Raw genomic sequence first — 23,110 nt, 5'->3', positions numbered from 1 at the left:
CTATTGCTGGAACAAGTTATGGCAAAGAACTGTTGACCCAAACAGCCAGGATTTGGATCTTAGTTGCACAAGTCAGTTTTATACACTGTTGAAAGCTGCCATTTTGCCATTAGGACTATACTCGATCACCAACATCAATCAAGACCCTTTTAACCATCTGGATGAAACTGGCTCCAGCCCCTCAGCACATACACTGGCTTGGGACCAAATCTTCTGATCTGGGTCCAAAATCTCTATTTCTAACCCAGATCAGGGAAACCTGAATACCTTCCTGTGTTTTTTCTGGCCCAGTGCAGCAATCCTTACAGAACCTGCATCCTTATGGAGAACCTGCATAAAAGCCATTCAATAATAGTTGATATATATTAGGCGGCATGGTGGTTCAGTGGTTAGCACTGCTGCCTCACAGCACCAGGGTCCTGGGTTTGATTCCTGTCTCAGGCAACTGTCTGTGTGGTGTTTGCACATTCTCCCCCTGTCTGCATGGGTTTCCTCTGGGTGCTCTAATTTCCTCCAACAGTCCAAAGATCTGCAGTGAATTGGCCATGCTAAATTGCCCATTGTGTTAGGTGCATTAGTCAGAGAGAAATGGGTGGGTTACTGTTCAGAGGATCGGTGTAGACTTGTTGGGCCGAAGGACCTGGTTCCACACTGTAGGGAATCTAATCAAATCTAAGCAAAGTCATTCTGAAAGGCTAGAGAGGAAGAGAAAATGTATAAGGTAAATGAGCAAAAGAAATTGTGACAGGCAATTGTAAGGACAGCATGACAGCTGTATAGACTCTAGGATGGCAGCAAAGTCAGTGGGGTAGGGTGGGCCACATATCAAGGGAGTGATCAGAAGTCTTCAAACGTGGGTATGGGTTGAGTGTTTGTGGAGGATGAGTCAGAAAATTGATAACAGGGTCAGCGAGAGTGATGATGGCTTGGAGGGCTGAAGGGTCTGTTCCTGGGCTGTAAACTTTCTTTGTTCTTTGTTACAGAAACTTACTTCATAGAATTCCTACAGTGTGGAAGCAGGCCATTCAGCCCATTAAGTCCACACCGAGCCTCTGAATAGTATCCCACCCAGACCCACCTCATCTCTGTAACCCGGCATTTCCCATAGCTTCTCCACCTAGCCTGCACATCTTTGAGCAGTGGGAGGAAACCAGAGCACCTGGAGGAGACCCATGCAAACTCCACACAATCAGCTGAGGGTGGAATCGAACCTGGGTCCCTGGCGCTGTGAGACAGAAGTGCTAACCATTGAGTCACCATGCCACAAGTGCAGGTTTTAATTGTTTTCCTGAGCAACTATTCAGATAAGTAAGCTGGCACCCGTCTCAGAATGAGCTACCTTTTCAGATGATTCCAGATTGTGGATAATTGCCCAATGACAATTTAAACTTACCATAGCCATGGCATCAGCAGTTCTGCGGAGGCCCAATTAACATATATTAGGGTATAACTTGTGTTTGACCATCTAGAGAATGGAAGGCCCAGGCCATGGCATGTTAGACATTGTGTGAATTTAACATAGTGTTATGTATAGCACAGAAACAGACTTCTCCGTGCAAGTCGTCCATGGGGACCAGATATCCTCAATTGACCTAGTCCCCTTCACCAGGATTTGGCCCATGTTCCTCAAAGCCCTTCCCATTCATATATCTATCCAGATGCCTCTTAAATGCTGTAATTGTACCAGCCTCCATCACTTCCTCTGGTAGCTCATTCCATATACGCACCACCCTCTGTGTGAAAAAGTTGCCCCTTAGATCCCTCTTAAATATTTTCCCTCTCACCTTAAACCGGTGTCCTCTTGTTTTGGACTCCCCCTACCCTTGGAAAATGACCGTGGTTATTCACCCTGTCCATGCCTCTCATGATTTTATAAACCTCTGTATAGGTCACCACTCAGCTTTTGATACTCAGGGGAAAACAGCTCCAGCTTATTCAGCCCCTCCCTAGAGCTCAAACCCTCCAAACCTGGCAACATCCTTGTAAACCTTTTTTGAACTCTTTCAAGTTTAATAGCATTTTTCCTTTAACAGAGAGACCAGAATTGAATGCAACATTCAAAAAGTAGGAGAAAGTGAGGACTGCAGAGGCTGGAGATCAGAGGGGAGTGGTGCTGGAAAAACACAGTGGGTTAGACAACTTCCAAGGAGCAAGAGAATCGATGTTTCGGGGATAAGCCCTTCATCAGGAATGAGGACCTGATTCCTGATGAAGGGCTTGCACCCTGTTTACCTGCAACTGCACTTTCAAGGAACTATGCACCTGCACCCCTAGGCCCCTTTGTTCAGAAACTCTCCCTAAGGCCCTACCATTGACTATGTAAGTCCTGCCCTGATTTGCGTTACCATACCAAAATGCAACACCTCACATTTATCTAAACTAAAGTCCATCTGTTGCTCTTCTTGAGAACCTGGGATCAAAGTAAGGATGGATACAGTTGAAAGGATAATATAGTTTCATGGTGTCAAAGTAATGTTGTTCTCTATTTCGCAGGTATTCCACTTCCCATCATTATGGCCTGGTCAATCGTGAAACTATACTATGAAAATGAGCAGTAAGTTCTGTAAAATACTAGATGACATTCTGTTTAGGGATCCTCCATGTATCCTTATTACAAAGCCGTTTTTGTTTCAGATTTCCCGCATCGACAGTTCTTTATTTTACCTTGTCTACCTGTCATCCTCTAACTAGTACATGTTCCATGACAATACCTTCCAAATCATAGTCAACCTGCGACCAATGAGCATTTTTCTCTCATACAATCCAAGTCATTTTCCCTTTCACTTTGGCATTTCTTGTGAACTGTCCTGGTGAGAGTATGATAAAAAAAACTTCAACAAAATGTGTGTTTTTTTCCAACAATACTCAAATTCTGTCATACCAAATGACTAAATCAAGAGTCCCTCACTAGATTGGTTAGTGGCCAATTAGTGGTGTAAGAGTTAAAAGTGAGAACAGTAAGATCATGTCTGAAAGTGAACCTTAAAAAGTTTCAAAGAAAATTGCAATATGATGATATAGTTATATGATTACTGCTTAGAATGCTAACGGCCTAAAAAATCAGTTCCATCTGGTGTTATGGACCAGACCAGACCCCCTCAAAGTATTTTAAGATGGTAGCTTCGACCCAAGCTTTTTCTTATTTTAAAGGCAAATGTAACATGCTGAATTCCAGGAACAATTTAATGGTCAAATGACTCAACATGAAACAAAACACAATTTATTTAGTTAAACATCACACAACATCAGGTTATAGTCCAACAGGTTTATTTGGAAGCACTAGCTTTCGGAACGCTGCTCCTTCATCAAGTGGTTGTGGAGAATAGGATGTAAGACAGAATTTATAGCAAAAGTTTACAGTGTGATGTAACTGAAATTATATATTGAAAAAGACCTGGATTGTTTGTTATTTTTGTTTGTTATTAAAGACCTGGATTGGTTGATGCGTGATTTTTAACTTTGTAAACACCAGTCCAACACCAGCATCTCCAAATTATGACAGTTTATTAAACATGTAGTTAAAATGCAACAAAAGAAAGAAGTATTTAGAATAACTTAATTCTATTGAAAAACTTAACTGCATAATAGATACAAGAGCTATTACTAATTAACTGTTTGAATATAGTAATATCCCATAAACATGTCTCTTGGCAAAAAGGCAAATTCAGAAAAATTGATTTGTCTCACAGGTAACCCAGCAGCAGAGAGAAACCCCCAGCTTCTAGCTGTAACCAAGAGGGGGAAAAGATAACTTCTGCTTCTTCAAACTCCAGCAGCCTCTTGTGACTCCAACAGCAACTGCTTAAAGCTAAACGTAAAATCTAAAAAAAACCTCAAAACCCTAGTCTGTAAGAGCTCGCCACATCTATCCAGGCTGCTTTTATTGTTCCAACTTTTAAAAAAATACCATAAGGCATCACAAGCTGTTTACTTTATTGGCTTGCCAAGTAGATAGCTTGCCACCTATATCTTAAAACCCCGTTTTAAAGAAAAAAGGACAAAATAACCTTTTGAATCAATAGCATTGTCACACTGGTCATTATGGCATAGCCCTTCTTGCAAATTTTCAATGTGGAGGTACCAGTGTTGGACTGAGGTGGGCAAGGCACTCTACCTGACGAATGAGCAGCACGCCAAAAGCTTGTGGTTTCAAATAAACCTGTTGGACTGTAACTTGGTGTTGTGTGACTTCTAACCTTGCATATTCTCAACAGCTATTCCTAAAGTCATAGTTAAATTTTTACTGTACATCTTCCCCAAAGATTCTTTATAAGTATGCCTTTAACTTTGAACACTTAACCATAAAGATTTTAACTCTTTATTCCACTTCCCTCCTTTACCCTTACCCCACGTCCACCTTTATGCCCAGCCTGAGGCATTAATTTCCAATTGTGTTCTCAGCTCTCTTGGAGGATATGAATGACATTAGATTAGATTAGATTAGAATACTTACAGTATGGAAACAGGCCCTTCGGCCCAACAAGTCCACACCGACCCTCCGAACAGCAACCCACCCAGACCCAGTCCCCTACATCTAACACTATGGGCAATTTAGCATGGCCAATTCACCTAACCTGTACATTTTTGGACTGTGGGAGAAAACCAGAACACCCAGAGGAAACCCACACAAGACATGGGGAAAATGTGCAAACTCGACATAGACAGTTGCCTGAGGGGGGAATTGAACCTGGGTCTCTGGCATTGTGAGGCAGCAGTGCTAACCACTGTGCCGATAAAAGCAAGGAGCAATCTGATAGATCCGTTTTACCACACAATGAAACATTCATGCTCTAGATTTTTCCCCAGGGGCTTTCTTTTCAAAATCTGTTTAGAAACTGCAATGCTGCGATGGCCGGAAATCGAACCCGGGTCAACTGCTTGGAAGGCAGCTATGCTCACCACTATACCACCATCACCCTGCTGATATATAAAAGATGTATTTGGGCACCCTCACTGTTGACCAGGAAGGTAAGCTCAGGACAGCTTCTCTGCAAACAAGAACATTTCTAGCACTCCATCAGAAAGTCAGAGTGTATCATTGTCAATAAAGAAATGGGCCTCTGGACCAGCATCCATAGGATCTTCAAACCTCAGAAACTGTCCATCCAGTGATACTTCAAAATCTGCAAACAACAAATAAAAAGCTATCCAGAAAAAATGATATGCTTAAGCACAAATTAGATTATGCCCCCAATACAAAATCCACAACACTAAAAGTCTGTAGGCTGGGTGGCAGATTGGATTACCTTGTCTTGTATGTCTAGACCTTTTTTTTTCAAAAGGTAGTTCTCTTTTGTAACTGAAAGCCAGATACAAAAGGATGTTTCTGTGCATTAGACTTGTATTAACTTAAACAAAGCTTTTCGTTCTGTCTCTGTGTTTATTTTTGGAATACAAGATCATCACTCATTAACTGCAGTGCAAGGTTTTCTCAGCACAGTGTGCTCTGAATAATCTTATGAAACAGGGACTTTTTCCTCCATGATGGTAGTGTCAATTACATGTGAATATTGGCACTTCCTGCACGGGGCTTTTGGAAATCTGTGTTTTGTTATTGCATGATTGTTGACATCTGGATCTGTGGTCTCTTTGAGATAGGTCTCTCTCATTTTTGTTTAAGTTTGATTGTTCAAGCTGATTTTGATGTTCAACTTTAAGCTCTGTGAATAAAAATTCTGCTTATCTAGACGTTCTATTGTTTTATCCTCTAGTAGTTGACTGAAAGAAAATCTTCAAGTATATGTCTGGCTTATATGATGGGCTTGCACAGCTGCCATTTATGCAGCTCAGTCACTTCTGAACATTAATTATTAGCATAATCTAATTTGTGCTGAAGCATATCATTTTCTCTGGGTAGCTTTTTATTAGCTGCTTGCAGATCTTGAACTATCACTTGATGGACTATTTTGAGGTTTGAAGATTTTATTTAAACTTGCCAGGTTAGTGTAGATATTTAATACTTTGCTGGCCACAGGTGAAGTGCCAAATGAATGGAGTATAGCTAACATGATTTCTTTGTTTAAGATAGGGATAGGCCAGGTAATTACAGAGCAGTTAGTCTGATGTTAGCGGTAGAAAAATTATTGGGAAAAGTTCTGAGGAGCAGGATTTATTCAACACTTGGAAAAGCAGGGATTGATTAGGGATAGTCAGCATGGATTTGTTAGAGGGAGAACTTCTCTGACTAACTCAATTGAATTTAGGTAACTAAATATATTGAGTGCAGTTGATGTGGTTTATATGGACTTCAGTAAGACCTTTGACAAAGTCCCACATTGATGGCTGGTCCAAAACGTAAGAGTCCATGGGATTCAAGCAACTTGATAAACTGGATCCAAAATTGGCTTACAGATGGTGGAGGGTCTTTTTTGCAATTGAAAGCCTGTGACCAATAGCGTGCCACATGATCAGTGCTGAGACCCTTACTGTTTCCTATGTACACTAACAACTTGGATGTGAATGTCGAAGGTATAATTACAAAGTTTGCAGATGACATGAAAAATTGGTGATGTTATTGATATTGAGGAGGATGATCTGATCAACTGATAAATTGGGCAGATCAATGGCAGGTAGAATGTAATCCTGATAACTGTGAGGTGATGGATTTTGGGGGCTCTAGTAAAGGAAGGACATCATAATGAATCGTAGGTCCCTAGAGAGTAGTGAGGAACAAAGGGACCTTTATGTACAAATCTATAAATCCACGACAGTGTCAGCACAAGTAAACAGGATGGTGAATGAAATAACTCTCAGAGGCTGGTATCCTGTCATTGTCACCCCTTATTGACATATAATCAGACACCAGAGTGTCATTATCACTGACGCTTACCCTTTTTATGTCAGTCAGAGCTCCCTATTAAACCAGATTCACAGCCCCAGCCAGGGAACTCATATTCTGAGGTTATTACAATTACTGCAGTGAAGAAGACACACAGGATGCTTGCCTTCATTAGCTGGAGCATAGAATATAGGAAACACAAAGTCTTGTTGTAACTTTATAGAGCTTCAGTTAGGCCACAGATGTGATACTTGTGCAGTACTGGTCAGCATACTGTCAGAAGCACTTGATTGTACTGGAGAGGGTGCAGAGGAGATTCGCCAGGATGTTGCTTGGAATAGAAAGTCACAGTCATAGGGAGACACTGGATAGGCTGTGTTTGTTGTTTTCCCTGGATCAAAGAAGGCTGAGGGAGGTTATCTGATGAGGTCTACAAACTTATGAGAGGCAGAGATAGGTTGGATCATGAGAATCCTTTTCCCAATGGCAGACATATCCAAGTCCAGAGGACACAAATTTAAAGTGAGGATAAAGTAGTTTAGAGGAGATCTGAGGAAAACTTGCTTGTCTCAATCTTGGGCGGGCATCTGAAAGAATAAATACATCAGTCCCTATGTTAAATTTAAAAGCAGTTTTCTTGCCATTAACCATAATGTCTGCATATCTAAATTTGTATCATACATCTGCAAAATCAGAGGATCTGACAGCATGCAGTAGGTATGCTACATTCCCCAGAAAGAATTTGATTTTCTCCCCAGCATTCACCAATCTAACTGATGCAGATTGCTGTGGTCTGTTTTCTCTTTTCTGTTGCCAATACAACTCCAAACCAGTCTGTCTCTTGGTTTCAAGACTACATTACTGGTGAGGACTAGCTTCTGCAAATGGTTCTCTTCAGCAGACTCTCTTTTCTCTCACATTTTCAGCAGGCAGACTGAGTACTTTTTTCCTACCTATCACTGAAAAGATTTGCTGTGATGTTTTACTCACTGTGATCAATTAACTTACACGTGACTTGAGATGGTCCTTGTTGTGAGCTTTACCCCATTTTCTAGTCTTTTTGTGGGCTTTGTATCTCTATGTTTTGGATCCCAAGTGTGCTTTCAAGTCCGTTATTCATTCCTGTCTGTCACTGCTAAGTTTCTCTTCAGTTTTTTTTCCTCACACTTCCAGGTTCAGCTTACTGTGCTCGAAGAGTGTGGTGCTGAAAAAGTACAGTCACACAGGCAGCATCCGAGGACAGGAGAGTCGACATTTCAGGCATAAGCCCATCATCAGGAAGGACTGATGAAGTGCCTAAAATGTTGTTTCTCCTGCTGCTCAGATGCTGCCTGACCGGCCATGCTTCTCCAGCACCACACCCTTCGACTCTGATCTCCAGCATCTGCAGTGGTCACTTCCTCAGCTTACTGATCTGGCCTTGCTATTCACCTGTAGCACTCTGCTATCATCGAAATGTAGAAACTAGGAGAATGCTATTCTGCCCTTCAAGCCAGCTGCACCATTCAATATGATCATGGCTAATCCTTTGTCACATTCCCACTTTCTTCCCACTTCTCTTATGTCTTGAAAAAATAAAAATGTTTCTTTCTTAAATATATTCAGTAATTTAGTCTTCACCAACTTCTGTCATAGAGAATTCCATGGATTTATTACCTTTGAGTGAAGTCATGTTTTACTCATCTCAGTTTTTACATAATTTACTCCATATCCTGAGACGAGATGACCCAACCAGGGCAAACATCCTTGATGCATCTAGTCTATCCAACCTGTTAAAATATTCCATACTTCAACCAGATCGCTGCTCATTCTTCTAACCTCTAATGAATACAGGCCCAGTTGAATCAATCTCTCCTCATAGGACAGTCCTGCCATTGCCGTGATCAGCCTAGTGAAAATCTGCTGAACTTACTCTTATGGAAGGAGACCAAACCTTCACACAATACACCAGGTGTGGTTTCATGAAGGCCCTGTGTAACTTCAGTAAGAAACCTGTACTTCTGAACTCAAACCTTCTTACAATGAAGGTGAGAATACCATTTGCCTTCTTAATTGCTTACTTGCCTGTCTACTTTCATTGACTGGTGTACAAGGACACCCAGATCTCTTTGTATATCTGCACTTCCAAATTTTTCACTATTTGAATTATACTCTTTCTCTCTGCTTTTCACACCGAAGTGTGTAGCCACAGCTGCCATGTGTTTTCCCAGTCACTCACCTTGTCGAAATAACTTGTTTAGGGCCTCACTTCAGGCGCTTTGTGCTGTTTGTCTCTTGTTCTATGGATCTGGTCGCCATTGTTACGTGTAGTAACATCAGATCAGGAAAGTGAACATTAAGATGTTTATTGAGCTTAACTAGAAACAAGGGATAGTAAGAGAGCCTATGTGAGACCCTGGTTCCGTCAGATTTTGTCATCAGGCATAGCTCATTATGCAATACTGTGTAGCTATTTGTGGACAAAGTCACAAATCACACCAAAACCAGGTCCAATAGGTTTATTTGAAATCACAAGCTTTCAGAGAGCTGCTCTTTTGTCAGATGAAGTGGGTATGAAGCCATTTCACCTGATGAAGGAGCAGCATTTTGAAAGCTTGTGATTTCAAATAAACCTGTTAGACTATAACCTGGTGCCGGTGTGATTTCTGACTTTGTCCACAAATAGGTACACAGTGTTGCCTAATGAGCTATGCCTGATGACAAAATCAGACGGCACCTCCACATCATAGCTATTTGTGGAGTGAGGTTGTAGTTACATTTGTTATGGACCAGAACAATACCTGCATCACCCGCCCCCCTCAAATATATCAAGGAGATAGCCTAGACTTTTTATTTGAAGGTGCTGTGTTCCAGATGTAATTTGATTGCATACACTACTTGACTTTAAGCAAAACACTATTTATTCTTGCCCCACAGTTAAAATATAAATAAAAGAAAGAAGAATTGGTATAATTAACTCCATTGAAAAACTTTACAAAGTAATAGATTATTTAACTCCTAAACTGCAACTGTTCCAATGTAGTTACATCCCATAAACACACCCCAGCAAAGGAAAATTCAGTAAAGTAGATTGTCTCATTTGCAATTCTGGGAGCAAAGAGAGAAAGATCTGGTAGAGAGAGAGAGAGTTTCCACAGCCAACTTCAAAACCCCAACAACCTCTGAAAACTAAGCTAAAATCTTGGTTCTATGGGAGCCTGACTCCACCTATTCAGGCTGATTCTAAAGTTTCAACTTTAAAGAAAATTCCAAGGCATCACAAGCTGTTACTTTTATTGGTTTAGGACAGATCACTCATCACCTGTGTCTCATCCTCTCTTTATTAACAAAAGACAACAGAATACACCATCTCCAGTGTGGAAACAGGCCATTCAGCCCAACAAGTCCACACAAATCTTCTGAAGAGTAACCCACCCAGACCCATTCCTCTACCCTATTATTCTACATTTACCCCTGACTAGTGCACCTAACCTACACAACACTGAACACTATGGGCAATTTAGCATATGGTCAATTCACCTAATCTGCACATCTTTGGATGGTGGGAGGAAACCGGAGCCAGAGGAAGCCCATGCAAGACACAGGGAGAATGTGCAAACTCCACACAGACAGTCGCCTGACGCTGGAATTGAAAGCAGGTCCCTGGTGCTGTGAGGCAGCAGTGCTAACCACTGAGCCACCATGCCACCCAACACGGCTTAAAGCCATAGTATCCTCACACAGTGAGCAGATAAACCAGGGGGCTAAAGGTTGAAGATGAGAAAGTCAGTTTGGGTAATAATGTACAGTTTTGTTCTCTTGTGTCACAATTTATTTGTTTGACTTCAGGTGCTGGTTTGGTAAGCGGTCAGGAAAATACATTGACTACATCTACCAAGGCCCAGTGATCCTGGTGTTACTGGTAAGTGTAGATACATAGTAAAAAAAACTACAGTGATAATAGAGAAAGAAGCGCTTTGATCCATCAGCTCATATTAAAATTAAGTTACTTTGAAACCAGGCAGAATATTATTGGTTCTGAAGATCCAAATTAAGAATAGAAGCTGCTGGAAAGGCTCAGCAGCTGAGACAGCATCTGTGGAGAGAATGAATTATCATTTCAGGTCATTGACAATTGTGCTGAAGCATTCTTGTCTCTCTCCTTCTCTCCACAGATACTCCCTGACTTCCTAAGTTTTTACAGCAATTATTGTTATTTTTAATTCAGTACAAAGCCATTCACATAGTGGTAGGAAAACAGTGGTATCCTCATTTACAGCATCCAGAGGAGAACTGGAGAGTGAACAAAGATTTGCATTTGTACAGCTCTTTTCAAAATCACCAACTTTCTGGAAACATTTTCAAGCCAATGACAAACTTGAAGTGAAGTCAATGTTGCCTGTCAATGTTGCATTGTCATATAGTGCCTCATAGTCTTGACTCTGAAGTACAAGATTCTGACTACAAGTCTACTTTCGGGCTCAAGCACTAAAATCAAGTTTGATGCTGTGTGATAGTATTGAGTAAGTATGTGACCCTGTCAGAGATGCCAACCTTTGGTTGGACTGTTAAACTAAGATAAACACAGAGAATCCTGTAAAAACTCAGTTGGTCTGCCAACATCTGTGGAGAGAGAAAAACAGAATTAACGTTTCAAATCCAGTATGAATCGCCTTCAGAACAGGGTAATACCAGACTCAATATTAACTCTGTTTTTCTCTGTCTGCAGATGCTGCCATATCCACTGAGTTTTCCCAGTATTGTGCTTTTATTTGAGTTTTAAACTGACATCCTGTCTGCCAGTTCAAGTGGATATAAACAATGAGGCTGCTTTGAAGAGGAGGATAACAGTTCCTCTATTGTCCTGCCTGATTAACTTGGTGAAAGACACACTATTCAGTCATTCTCACAATATTGTTTTTGGGTGTTAGCTGCCATATTTTATAACAATGAATACACTCCAGCTGTAGACTATAGAAGTAATCAAACACTTCCCATATCTTGCAACTAACTCTCTCAAAGATTTACCGTCAAACAGGAGGTAGCCTTTCAAAAATTGAGCCACAGAATCTTCAATGAGAGAGATCTTCCCTAGGGGGACAAAAACTGACCACGTAAACTGTTATGGAGAAGCTATAGAAGGGAAGGAAAAATATCACAACTTGGACTTGAAGTCTCCTAATTCAGTACAACTCCTGACTTCTTGTGCCTCGAGATGTGCAGCTTTAGAATTGGCCAGCTGAGACAGTTGAGGACAGGAATCATGAAAGTATGCCGATGATATCCTTCTTTGGATAAGTATTTGAGACACTTAACAGTCGTAAAAAATGTTAAACACAAGAATTTCCTTTCTATTTCACTCTGGAATAGTTCAACTTTACTCTCGATCTAACCTATCCTGTGATTGACTTGGAGTATTTGAGACAATAGTGTAAAGGAATCCTTACTTTGTCACTAACCCTTTACTCCAGCACTTTATCATCACTACTAATGACCCTGTTACTGTCACAGTAAAGTGGGGTAACTGTGAAAAGCTGGTTTGAAATTGCAGGATCCCATACCTGAGAATGAGATCATTGACTCCCTGAATTAATCAAAGTCTCAATTTAATCAGATCCAGGCAGATTTCAGCAGTAGGGAGCTGAGTTCTGTCTATGTATTTTTGTAGTTCCAGTGCTAGAAAACTGGTGGAATCATAAAATCTGATTTCATTTATTTCTGCTATTTCTTTGTGGACATGGAATAGCATATTCATCATTTCGGATATGCATTGATAGGACTAATAGATATTTATCGCATCAATCAGTCCCTGGGATACCTTCACAATTGACTTGTCTGTATCAATTCCATTGAATCAGGTAGAACAATGACTCCAGGAAATTCCAAAATTCCCCTGGAGGGAATATCTGCCTCAGATTAGGTGGGGAGGGCAGAGAGATATCAGCCCAGTATCCAGCTTTTCACAAGCTGCTGACAGTTCCTCTTTCTTTCAGAATTTCACCAGTTTTAATCCTCTCATTTCTCATTCAAAATGCTCTTTTCCAATTGCCAACTCAAGGGTTTGAAAGTTTTCTTGCAGGTCATTGTTATGAATTTGTCTCCCACAGCTTTTACTCTCAGCAATGTCTTATTTTGGTGCTCATCTTTAACCAATATCTCAATTTTTCCTGCTCTCTGGTATATAGCACGGAACCAGACAATTTGGCCCATGCTTTAACCTTTCCTCACCATGTACCTGTCCAGATATCTTTTAAATGTTGTAATGATACTTGCCTCTACCCACTTCCTCTGGTTGTTTGTTCCATATGCGCACCACTCTCTCTATGAAAAAGTTGCCTTCAGGTCCGTTTTAAATCTTTCTCCTCTCACGTTAAACTTATGCCATCTAGTTTTAGACTGCCCTATGCTGAGTGAAAATCCTTGACTATTCACCTTATCTACCCCTCATAATTTTATAACCTCAATAAAGTCACCGCTCAGCTTTCTACACTCCAGGGAAAACGTCTCAGCCTACCCAATCCCTCCCTATAACTCAAACCTTCCAGTCTTGGTAGCATCTTTGTAAATCTTTTTTGCATCCTTCCCAATTTAATAACATCCAACAAGATAACTAGAATTGCATGCAGTACTCTAAATGTGGCCTTACCATTGTCTTGTCCAGCTGTAACATGATGTACTAACTCCCGTATTCAGTGCTCTGACCGATGAAGGCAAGCTCGGCACCGTGACTCTACTTTCAAGGAACTAGATACCTGCACCCTAGGTCTGTCCGTTCAATAACAATCCAATCATTACTTATGTAAGTTCTGCCCTAGTTTGTCTTACCAAAATGAAACACCTCACGTTTATCTGAATTATACTTCATCTGCCATTGCTCATCCCACTAGCCCAGTTGATCAAGATCCTGTTGTACTCTTGGATAATCTTTACTGTCCACTATACCACCAATTTTTGTGTCATCCATAAACTTACTAACCATTCCTCCTATCTTCTCATTCAAATTGTTTGTGGTACTGATTCTTGCTGTACATTGCTGGCCACAGGCCTCCAGTCTGAAAATCTACCTTCTACCACCATCCTCTATCTCTATCTACCATAAGCTAATTTTGTAGGCACTAGGGATCCCACAATTTCTTCCCTCACTTCCACTATGCCCTGGGATACACTTGATCCTGTCCCAGGGGTTTAACTATTTCCAGCACATGCTCTTCTGTAATGTGAATTCTTTTCAAGAGATCACTATTTACTTCCTTGATTTCTCTGTGTCTTTCTCCATGGTAAATACTGATGACAAATATCTCTAAGGATCTCCTGTCGCTTCACAAATAGACGACCTTATTGATCTTTAAAGGCCTCTATTCCATCCCAACTTACTCTTTTACTGTTAATATACTGTTAATATACTTTGATTCTTTTTTACCTTATCTGTCAAAGCTATCTCATGTCCCATTTTTACTTTCCTGTTTTCCCTCTTAAGTGTACTTCTACACCCCTATACTTTGCCAAGGGATTTGATAGATCCCAGATGCCGATACCCGAGATGTGCCTCCTTCATTTTTTTGACCAGAGGCTCAATATTTCTCTTCCCGACAGCTTTGAGCTTCACATTAATTGGAACATATAGGCCCCAAACGTTGATTGTCTTGCTGATGAAAACTTGCCAGATGTCACTTTGCCAGTGAACAGCCTCCCACAATAAACTTTAGAAAGTTCCTGTCTGATTTGATCTTGCACTTACCCTTTTCTATAACTATTTGAAACCAATAGAATTATGGTCACTGGTCCCAAAGTGCTCGCCCACGAATACCTCAGTCAGTTGTCCTGCCTTATTTCCCAATATATACGTTGTGTTTGGGGAAAAAACAAATGAGATAATAAACAACACTATTGGGACCTGGAAAATAATGCAAAAGTTGCTCTAGGGAAAAATTAGCATCCTCAGATAGCTATCTTGTGGTGCAGTAAAAAAACCTCTTACTTTAGCCATTTCTCCCTCAATCCGTACTGTCCAAGGAATGTAAATCGCGAATAACTGATTTAACAATTCATCACCAGATCTGGCTGGACCATGTAAAACACTGTTCACCGAGTTGGGAATTTGTGTTGCAGACGTTTCGTCCCCTGTCTAGGTGACATCCCCAGTGCTCGGGAACCTCCTGTGAAGCGCTTCTGTGATCTTTCTTGGAAAGATCACAGAAGCGCTTCACAGGAGGCTCCCAAGCACTTTTCCCTGGAGTGGGAGAGTCCAGAACTAGAAGGCATAGCTTTAGGGTGAGAGGGCAAAGATTTAAAAGGGACCTAAGGGGCAACTTTTTCACGCAGAGGATGGTGCATGTATAGAATGAGCTACAAGAAGAAGTGGTGGAGGCTGGTACTATTACAATATTTAAAAGGCATCTGGATGTGTATATGAATAGGAAGGGTATAGAAGGATATTGGCCAAATGCTGGCAAATGAGACTAGATTCATTTAGGATTTCTGATCGGCATGGAGCAAAGTGTCTGTTCCAGTGCTGTACATCTCTATGACTCTATGAATGTGAGTCTGAACAAATAAATGAAACAAGACAGAACACCGGATATTGACTTAGACACTGGAAACAACAACGGCAAGCACTGCTCTGTCAACCTTACAGTGTCCTTCTTATTCACAACTCGGGACTTATGTCAGTTTGGGAGAGCTGTCCCATACATTAGTCAAGCAACAGCCCGATATACTGTTGCATGAAAATGAATGCTCAAGCTTTTTACTCAGGTTTTCTTCCCTTGTTTGACAGACAAAAGGCAGGGAACCAACGCAGATTTTACTTAAGTAAACCTTTCCTTATTTTAACACGAAGTGCCAATACTCAATATAAACATATATTTGTTGCAACATTTACTTCTTACTTAATTGACTTCATTTAATTTCATTTTTACTTCAACTTTACCCACATTTAACTTGACATCTAACTTTAAGTTTAGCTCGAAACAAATATTATCCCATTTCAAGTGTAGTGGCCAGCTTTGTTTTTTGTGTAGATCTCACCTCATGGCTCTTTGTCTGCTCTGAAGATTATTTCAGGGCCCATCCTTCTCAAGGAACAAAGAGAAAAAAAATTACAGTACAGTAACAGGTCCAAGCCTCCACTGATCCAGATCCTCTATCTCAACCTGTTGCTTATTTTCTAAGGGTCTGTATCCCTCTGCTCCCTGCCCCTTCATGTATCTGTCGAAATACATCTTAAATGATGATGTCGTGCCTGCCTCTACAACTTCCACTGGCAACGCATTCCAGGTACCCACCACCTTCCGCGTAAAGAACTTTCCACGCATATTTCCCTTAAACTTTTCCCCTCTCACTTTGAACTAGTGACCCCTAGTAATTCAGTTCCCCACTCTGGTGTAAAAGTTTCTTGCTATGCACCCTGTCTATACTTCTCATGATTTTGTTAGACCTCAATCAGGTCACCCCCTCAACCTCTGTCTTTGTAATGAAAATAATGATAATCTACTCAACCTCCCTTGATAGCTCGCGCCACCAATACCAGGCAACATCCCCGTGAACCTCCACTGCATCCTCTCCAAAGCATTCGCGATAATGTGGTGACCAGAACTGTTCACAGTATTCCAAATGTGGCCGAACCAAAGTCTTATACAACTGTAATATGACCTGCCAACTCTTGTACTCAATACCCTGTCTGATGAAGGAAAGGCCGTATGCCTTCTTGACCACTCTATCAACCTGCGTTACCACCGTCAGGGTACAATGGACCTGAACACTCTGTACTAGAAAAGCGCAGCAGCTCAGGCAGTATCCGAGGAGAAGGAGAATCGATGTTTTGGGCAAAACTTAATCAGCACCTGCAGTCCTCACTTTCTCCTTGATCCCTCTGTAGTTCAATTTTCCCCAGGGCTTTTCTATTTGCCATATCGTTTGCTCCTGAATTGGATCTTCCAAAGTGCATCACCTCGCTTTTGCCCAAGTTGAACTCCAGCTTCTATTTCTCTGCCCAACTCTCTAATCTATCTACTATAGATTATATATTCTACTGCATTCTCTGACAGTACCTTCACTATCTGCTACTCCATCAATCTTAATGTCATCTGCAAACTTGCTAATCAGATCACTTGTACCTTCCTCCAGATCATTTGTATATATCAAAAACAACAGTTGGTCCCAAAACGGATCCCTGTGGAACACCACTGGTCACAGTTCTCCATTTTGAGAAACTCCTTTCCACTACTACTCTCTGTTTCCTGTTGCTCAGCCAGTTCTCTATCCATCTAGCTTGTACACCCTGGACCCCATGCGACTTCACTTTCTCCATCAGCCTACTATGCAAAAGCTTATCAAATGCCTTACTGAAGTCCATATATATGACATCTACAGCATTTCCCTCATATCAACTTTGCCATTTCCTCAAATAATTCTGTTAAGTTGGTAAAACATGACCTTCCCTGGACAAAACCATGTTGCCTATCACTGATAAGCCCATTTTCCTCCAAATATAAATAGATTCTCTCCCTCAATACCTTCGCCAGCAGCTTCCCTGCCATTGACATCAGGCTTACCTATTGATAGTTACCTGGATTATCCCTACTACCCTTCTTAAACAAGAAATGATCTCGAGGAAGGTATAGGTAGTCTGATGAGCAAGTTGGCAGATGACAACAAGGGGAGAACTTCAGCCATTCTCCAGTTCTCTGGGATCTCACTAGTGTTCAAGGATGCTGTAAAGATAAAATTTAAGGTCCTAGCCACTTTCTCTCTTGCTTCCTCAGTAACCTGGGATAGATCCCGCCCGGACCTGGGGACTTGTGCACCTTAATGTCTTTTACAAGACTCAACACTTCCTCCCTCCTTTATGCCAACCTGAATTCGAGTAATCAAACATCTATCCCTCACCTCAACATCCGTCATGTCCCTCTCCTTGGTGAATGCTGATGCGAAGTATTCATTAAGAATGTCACTCATTTTCTCCGACTCCACGTATAACTTTCCTCCTTTGTCCTTGAGTGGGATAACCCTTTCTCTAGTTATCCTTTTGGTCCTTATTTGTGAATAAAAGGCTTTGAGATTTTCCTTAACCCTGTTTGGTAAAGATATTTCATGGTCCCTTTTAGTCCTCTTAATTTCTCGTTTCAGATTAGTACTACTTTCCTGATATTCTTCCAAAGCTTTGTCTGTTTTCAGTCTCCTGGACTTATGTATGCTTCCTTTTTCCTCTTAACTAGTCTCACAATTTCACCTGTTTCCATGATTCCCTAATCTTGCCATTTCTATCCCTCATTTTCACAGGGACATGTCTGTCCTACACTCTAATCAAGATCTTTCTAAAAGCCTCTGACATATGAAATGTGAATATACCTTCAAACAGCTGCTCTCAATCCACACTGCTGCCGAATTTTGCTATAGTTGGCCTTCCCCCAATTTAGCACTCTTCCTCTAGGACTACTCTCATCTTTATCCATGAGTATTCTGAAACATATGGAATTGTGATCACTATTCCCAAAATAATCCCCTACTGAAATTTCAACCACCTGGCTAGGCTTATTTCCCAACACCAGATCCAGTATGACCCCTTCCCGAGTTGGACTATTTACATACTGCTCTAGAAAACTCTCCTGGAGCTCCTTACAAATTCTGCTCCTTAAAAATTCCGCTCCATCTAAACCACTAACACCAAGGGATTCTCAATGTTGGAAAAATTGAAATCTCCTATCACCACCACTCTGTTGCTCCCAAATCTTTCCATAATCTGTTTACATATTTGTATCTCTACTTCATGCTCACTGCTGGGAGGCCTGTAGTGCAGCCCCAACATTGTTACTGCACTCTTCCTATTTCTGAGTTCTGCCTATATTGCCTCACTGCTCGAGTCCTCCATAGTGCCCTCCTTCAGCACAGCTGTGACATCCTGTCTGACCAGTAATGCACCTCTTCCACTTCTTTTACCTCCCTCTCTATCCTGCCTGAAGCATCTATATCATGGGATATTTTGTTACCAATCATGTCCTTCCTTCAACCAAGTCTCATTAACAGCAATAACATTACACTCTCAGGTACTAACCCAAGCCCTAAGTTTATCTGCCTTACCTACTACACTTCTTGCATTAAACCAAAAGCACCTCAGACCACCAGCCTCTTTGCGTTCATCATCTGCTCACTGCCTACTCTTCGCCTTAGTCACGCTGACTTCATTATCTAGTTCTTAACAGGCTTTAGTTACTACCTCCTAACTGTCCACCAACTTCCTCATTTGGATCCCACCCCCCCTGCCACATTAGTTTAAACCCTCCCCAACAGCAAAAGCAAAAGCATCCCCAAGGACATTGGTTCCAGTCCGGTCCAGGTCTAGACCATCCAATTTGTAATAGTCCCACTTCCCCCAGAACCAGTCCCAATGTCCCAAAAATCTGAACTCTCCCCTCCTGCACCATCTCTCAAGCCACTCATTCATTCTGTTTATTCTTTCACTTCTACTCTGATTAGCACATAGCACTGGTAGCAATCCTGAGATTACTAACTCTGAGGTCCTACTTTTTAACTTGGCTCCTAACTCTCTAAATTCTGCTTGTAGGACCTCATCCCCTTTATTACCCATATCATTTATTACCTATATCAAGTGGGGTCTCAAAGGCTTCTCCCAAAAAAATCCTTTGTTCTGCTAACTTATTTCGAAAATGTACTTGGTTTCCAGCAAGTTCTCTGGCACTCAGCCAGTGAATAGACTAAACCTTGATCAAATTTTTCAATCCCAGCCATTGGATTTTACTGGTAAACAGTCATAAACAGTCACATTCTATGCTCCATATAAGGTAGTATGGTGGCAATATATCAAGAGAAACCATGACACTGGCCTTATTTGGTTAAGACAGGAAACCGAGGTCACAGCCTGTCCTGGTTGCAAGGTCAACTTGCTCGACCAAAATTCCCAGAATACTTGATTGTAGTTCTTAACCAGTCTTGTAGCCATTTCTGCTGCTGGCCACCTGACCACATTCCCTCCTCTTGATCCTGCAGCTCCAAGCAAAATCAATCACAAACAATGACCAATTTCTGTCTTACAGGTATGGAATTGAATCCAGTCAAACTAACTATTCATGTCTGATCAACATTCCATTCTCACAATTACTTAAATTCTTGCTACATAACATCAATTCCATGTTTAACTGTTGTGTTATGTCTTTTTTCCAGTTAACAGATTGAACTCTAAAAGACATTAAAAATATTAAAGTACTCAACTTTATTAACATTGCAACATATGACATAAGACAAGCTCAAGAATGAATCTATACATTTGTACAAGCCAAGGATTAACTCTGGTTCAATGAAGAGTGCAGGAAGGCATCCTAGGAGCAGCACCAGGCATATCTAAAAATGAGGTGTCAACCCAGTAAAGCTACAATATAGCATCAAGTGCCAAACTGCATAGGCAGTAAGTGACAAATACAACTAAACAATCCCACAACCAATGGATCATATCAGCTCTGCAGTCCTGTTACATCCAATCATGAATAATGGTGGACAATTAAAAACTGTCAGGTAGTAATGACTCTATAAATATTTCCATTCTCAATAGAGAAGCCTGGCACATCAGTGAAAAAGACAAGGGTGAAAACAATAGTTTCTTAGTACCTTTTTTTAAAGAACATCTTCAGGAAATGTCTTGACTTCAGCCTGAAAGGCTTCATTGCATTGTTTGACTGCTACAAGCTTTGTGCAATGGTCTCACTGAGGTAGCCAGACTGTGTAAATACTGGTTGAGGTTTGAGCTGTTGATGTTTGTTTTGATGCTAACTTTAAGCTTTACCAAGGAATTCTAAGAACTCAATATCTTTGACTGAAAATGCTCTTTAGTGTTTCTGTAGCTTGTTGAAAGTTTGGAGGCAAGCAGCCTCCAGCAGCCATCTCTGCATGCTGAATTGTGACATCATCCATCAGAATCACATTTTTTTCTCTGAATGGTCTTCTTTATGAACTTCTGAGTATTGAAGTAAACTGGCTTCTGCCTTTCCATTTTGCTTTAAACTTCAATAATTAATCATTGGCTTTGGAAGTCTCAGACCTGCATGATTTGCAATCTCTTTCGAACTCCATAATCCTAGATAGCTCTGATTCTATAGTTGCTTTACTGGCTGTAGAAATTTGTGGAGCTTCATGTATTTTCATTAGTAATTGAACTAATATAAGATTTTGCTATTGCTTCTCAAAAGTGGTCCAGACTTATGCTCTGGGAGGAATGTCTTCATCTAACTATGGCTGTAGTTGCTGTTGTTTCTTCTCCTGTGCAGGCCACCAAATTCTTTTCCTCTGTTATCAGCCTCTGTCTTAAGAGAAATTGAAAATAAGCCCCACCCTTTTGCAATGGTGAGTCTGGAGTGAATGTGGTGGAGGAGATCATTGACAAGTTTAGTGCAATCAATAGACATTGAACATAGAACATTACAGTGCAGCACAGGCCCTACGGCCCTTGACGCTGCGCTGAAGTGTGGAATCAACCTGAAGCCCATCTATCCTATACTATTCCTTTATCATTCATATGTTTATAGAATGACCTCTTAAATTCCCTGAAAGTTGGTGAGTCTAATACTGTTGCAGGCAGTGCGTTGCACACCCCTACTACTCTCTGAGTAAAGAAACTATTTCTGACATCTGTCCTATATCTATCACCCTTCAATTCAAAGCTATGTCCCCTTGTACTAGCCTTCACCATTTGGGGAAAAAGGCTCTCATTATCCACCTATCTAACCCTCTGATTATCTTGTATGTCTCAGTTAAGTCACCTCTCAACCCTCTTCTCTCTAACAAAAACAGCCTCATGTCCCTCAGCCTTTCCTCATAAGACCTTTACTCCATCATAGGCAACATCATAGTAAATCTTCTCTGAACAATTTCCAAAGCTTCCACATCCTTCCTATAATGTGGTGACCAGAACTGTACGCAATACTTCAAGTGCAGCCACACCAGGGTTTTGTACAGCTGCAGCATGACCTCATGGCTGCAAAACTCAGTCCCTCTACTGATAAAAACTGTATGTCTTCTTAGCAACCTCATTAACCTGGTGGCAACTTTCAGGAATCTACGTGCATGGACACTGAGATCTCTCTGCTCTTCCGCACTACCAAGAACCTTACCATTAGCCGAGTACTCTTTATTCCTGTTACTCCTTCCAAAGTGAATCGCCTCACATTTTTCCACATTAAACTCCATTCGCCACCTCTCAGCTCAGCTCTGCTACTTTTCTATGTCCTTCTGCAACCTGCAACAGCCTTTGGTAGTGTCCATAATTCCATTGACCTTAGTGTCATCCACAAATGTATTAACCCATCCTTCTACACCCTCATCTAGGTCATCTAGGTCAAATGACAAACAGCCGTGGCCCCAAAACAGATTCTTGCATACACCACTAGTAACTGAACTCCAGGATAAACATTTCCCATCCACCACCAACCTCTGTCTTCTTTCAGCTAGCTAATTTCTGAGCTAAACCACTAAATCACCCTCAATTCTATACCTCCGTATTTTGTGCAAAAGCCTACCATGGGGAATCTTATCAAACACCTTACTAAAACCATATACACCTTATCAGCCGCTTTACCCACATCCACTTGTTTGGTCACCTTCTCAAAGAACTCAATAAGGTTTGTGAGGCACAACCTACCCTTCACAAAACCATATTGACTATCCCTAATCAACATATTCCTTTCTATATGATTATAAATCCCATCACTTATAAGCCTTTCCAACACTTTACACACAATCGAACTAAGGCTCACTATAATTAACGGGGTTGTCTCTACTCCCCTTCTTGAACAAGGGAATAACATTTGCTATCCTCCAGTCTTCTGGCACTATTCCTTAGACAATGTTGAATTAAATGTCAAATCCAAAAGCTTGGCAATATCCTCCCTGGCTTTCCAGAGAATCCTAGGATAAATCCCATCCGGTGCAGGGGACTTATCTATTTTCAACTGTTCAGAATTGCTAACACTTCCTCATTGTGAACCTCAATCTGATGAAGGGCTTTTGCCCGAAACGTTGATTTTACTGCTCCTCGGATGCTGCCTGAACTGCTGTGCTCTTCCAGCACCACTAATCCAGAATCTGGTTTCCAGCATCTCCAGTCATTGTTTTTACCTCAATCCCATCTAGTTGAGCACCATGTATCTCAGTATTATCCTTGATAACATTGTCTTTTTCCAGTGTGAAGACTGAGGAAAAATATTTATTTAGTGTTTCCCCCATCTCCTCAGACTCCACGCACAACTTTCCACAGCTTTAATGTTGCAATATCTTCTTCGAGAAAAGACCGATCCTGCTCAAAAAGAGGCAACTGAGTTTTCATGAAAAGTGCCATCTAAAATAATA

General features: G+C 41.1%; 1 protein-coding gene and 1 non-coding gene across 3 annotated transcripts in view; one reads left to right on the top strand and one right to left on the bottom strand.

The window, feature by feature from the left end:
• Window positions 1–23,110, top strand: part of LOC122540028 (corticotropin-releasing hormone receptor 1-like) — a 366,881-nt gene that overhangs the window by 280,765 nt on the left and 63,006 nt on the right. For both annotated transcript variants that reach the window (XM_087977957.1, XM_087977956.1), the window contains exons 8-9: window positions 2,494–2,554; window positions 10,607–10,679. In XM_087977957.1, the coding sequence (XP_087834083.1) occupies window positions 2,494–2,554; window positions 10,607–10,679 (134 nt within the window). The remainder of the gene's footprint in view (window positions 1–2,493; window positions 2,555–10,606; window positions 10,680–23,110) is intronic.
• On the bottom strand, window positions 4,845–4,916 carry trnag-ucc (transfer RNA glycine (anticodon UCC)). Its single transcript has one exon. It is a non-coding gene; the product is annotated as a tRNA-Gly (tRNA).

This window comes from Chiloscyllium plagiosum, unplaced genomic scaffold, assembly GCF_037043375.1.
Source record: "Chiloscyllium plagiosum isolate Xiang-an unplaced genomic scaffold, Cpla_swu_hap1 HiC_scaffold_32, whole genome shotgun sequence".
NCBI lineage: Eukaryota > Metazoa > Chordata > Chondrichthyes > Orectolobiformes > Hemiscylliidae > Chiloscyllium > Chiloscyllium plagiosum.
The sequence above is the reverse complement of the archived record's forward strand: the minus strand, read 5'-3'. Positions and strand labels throughout refer to the sequence as shown.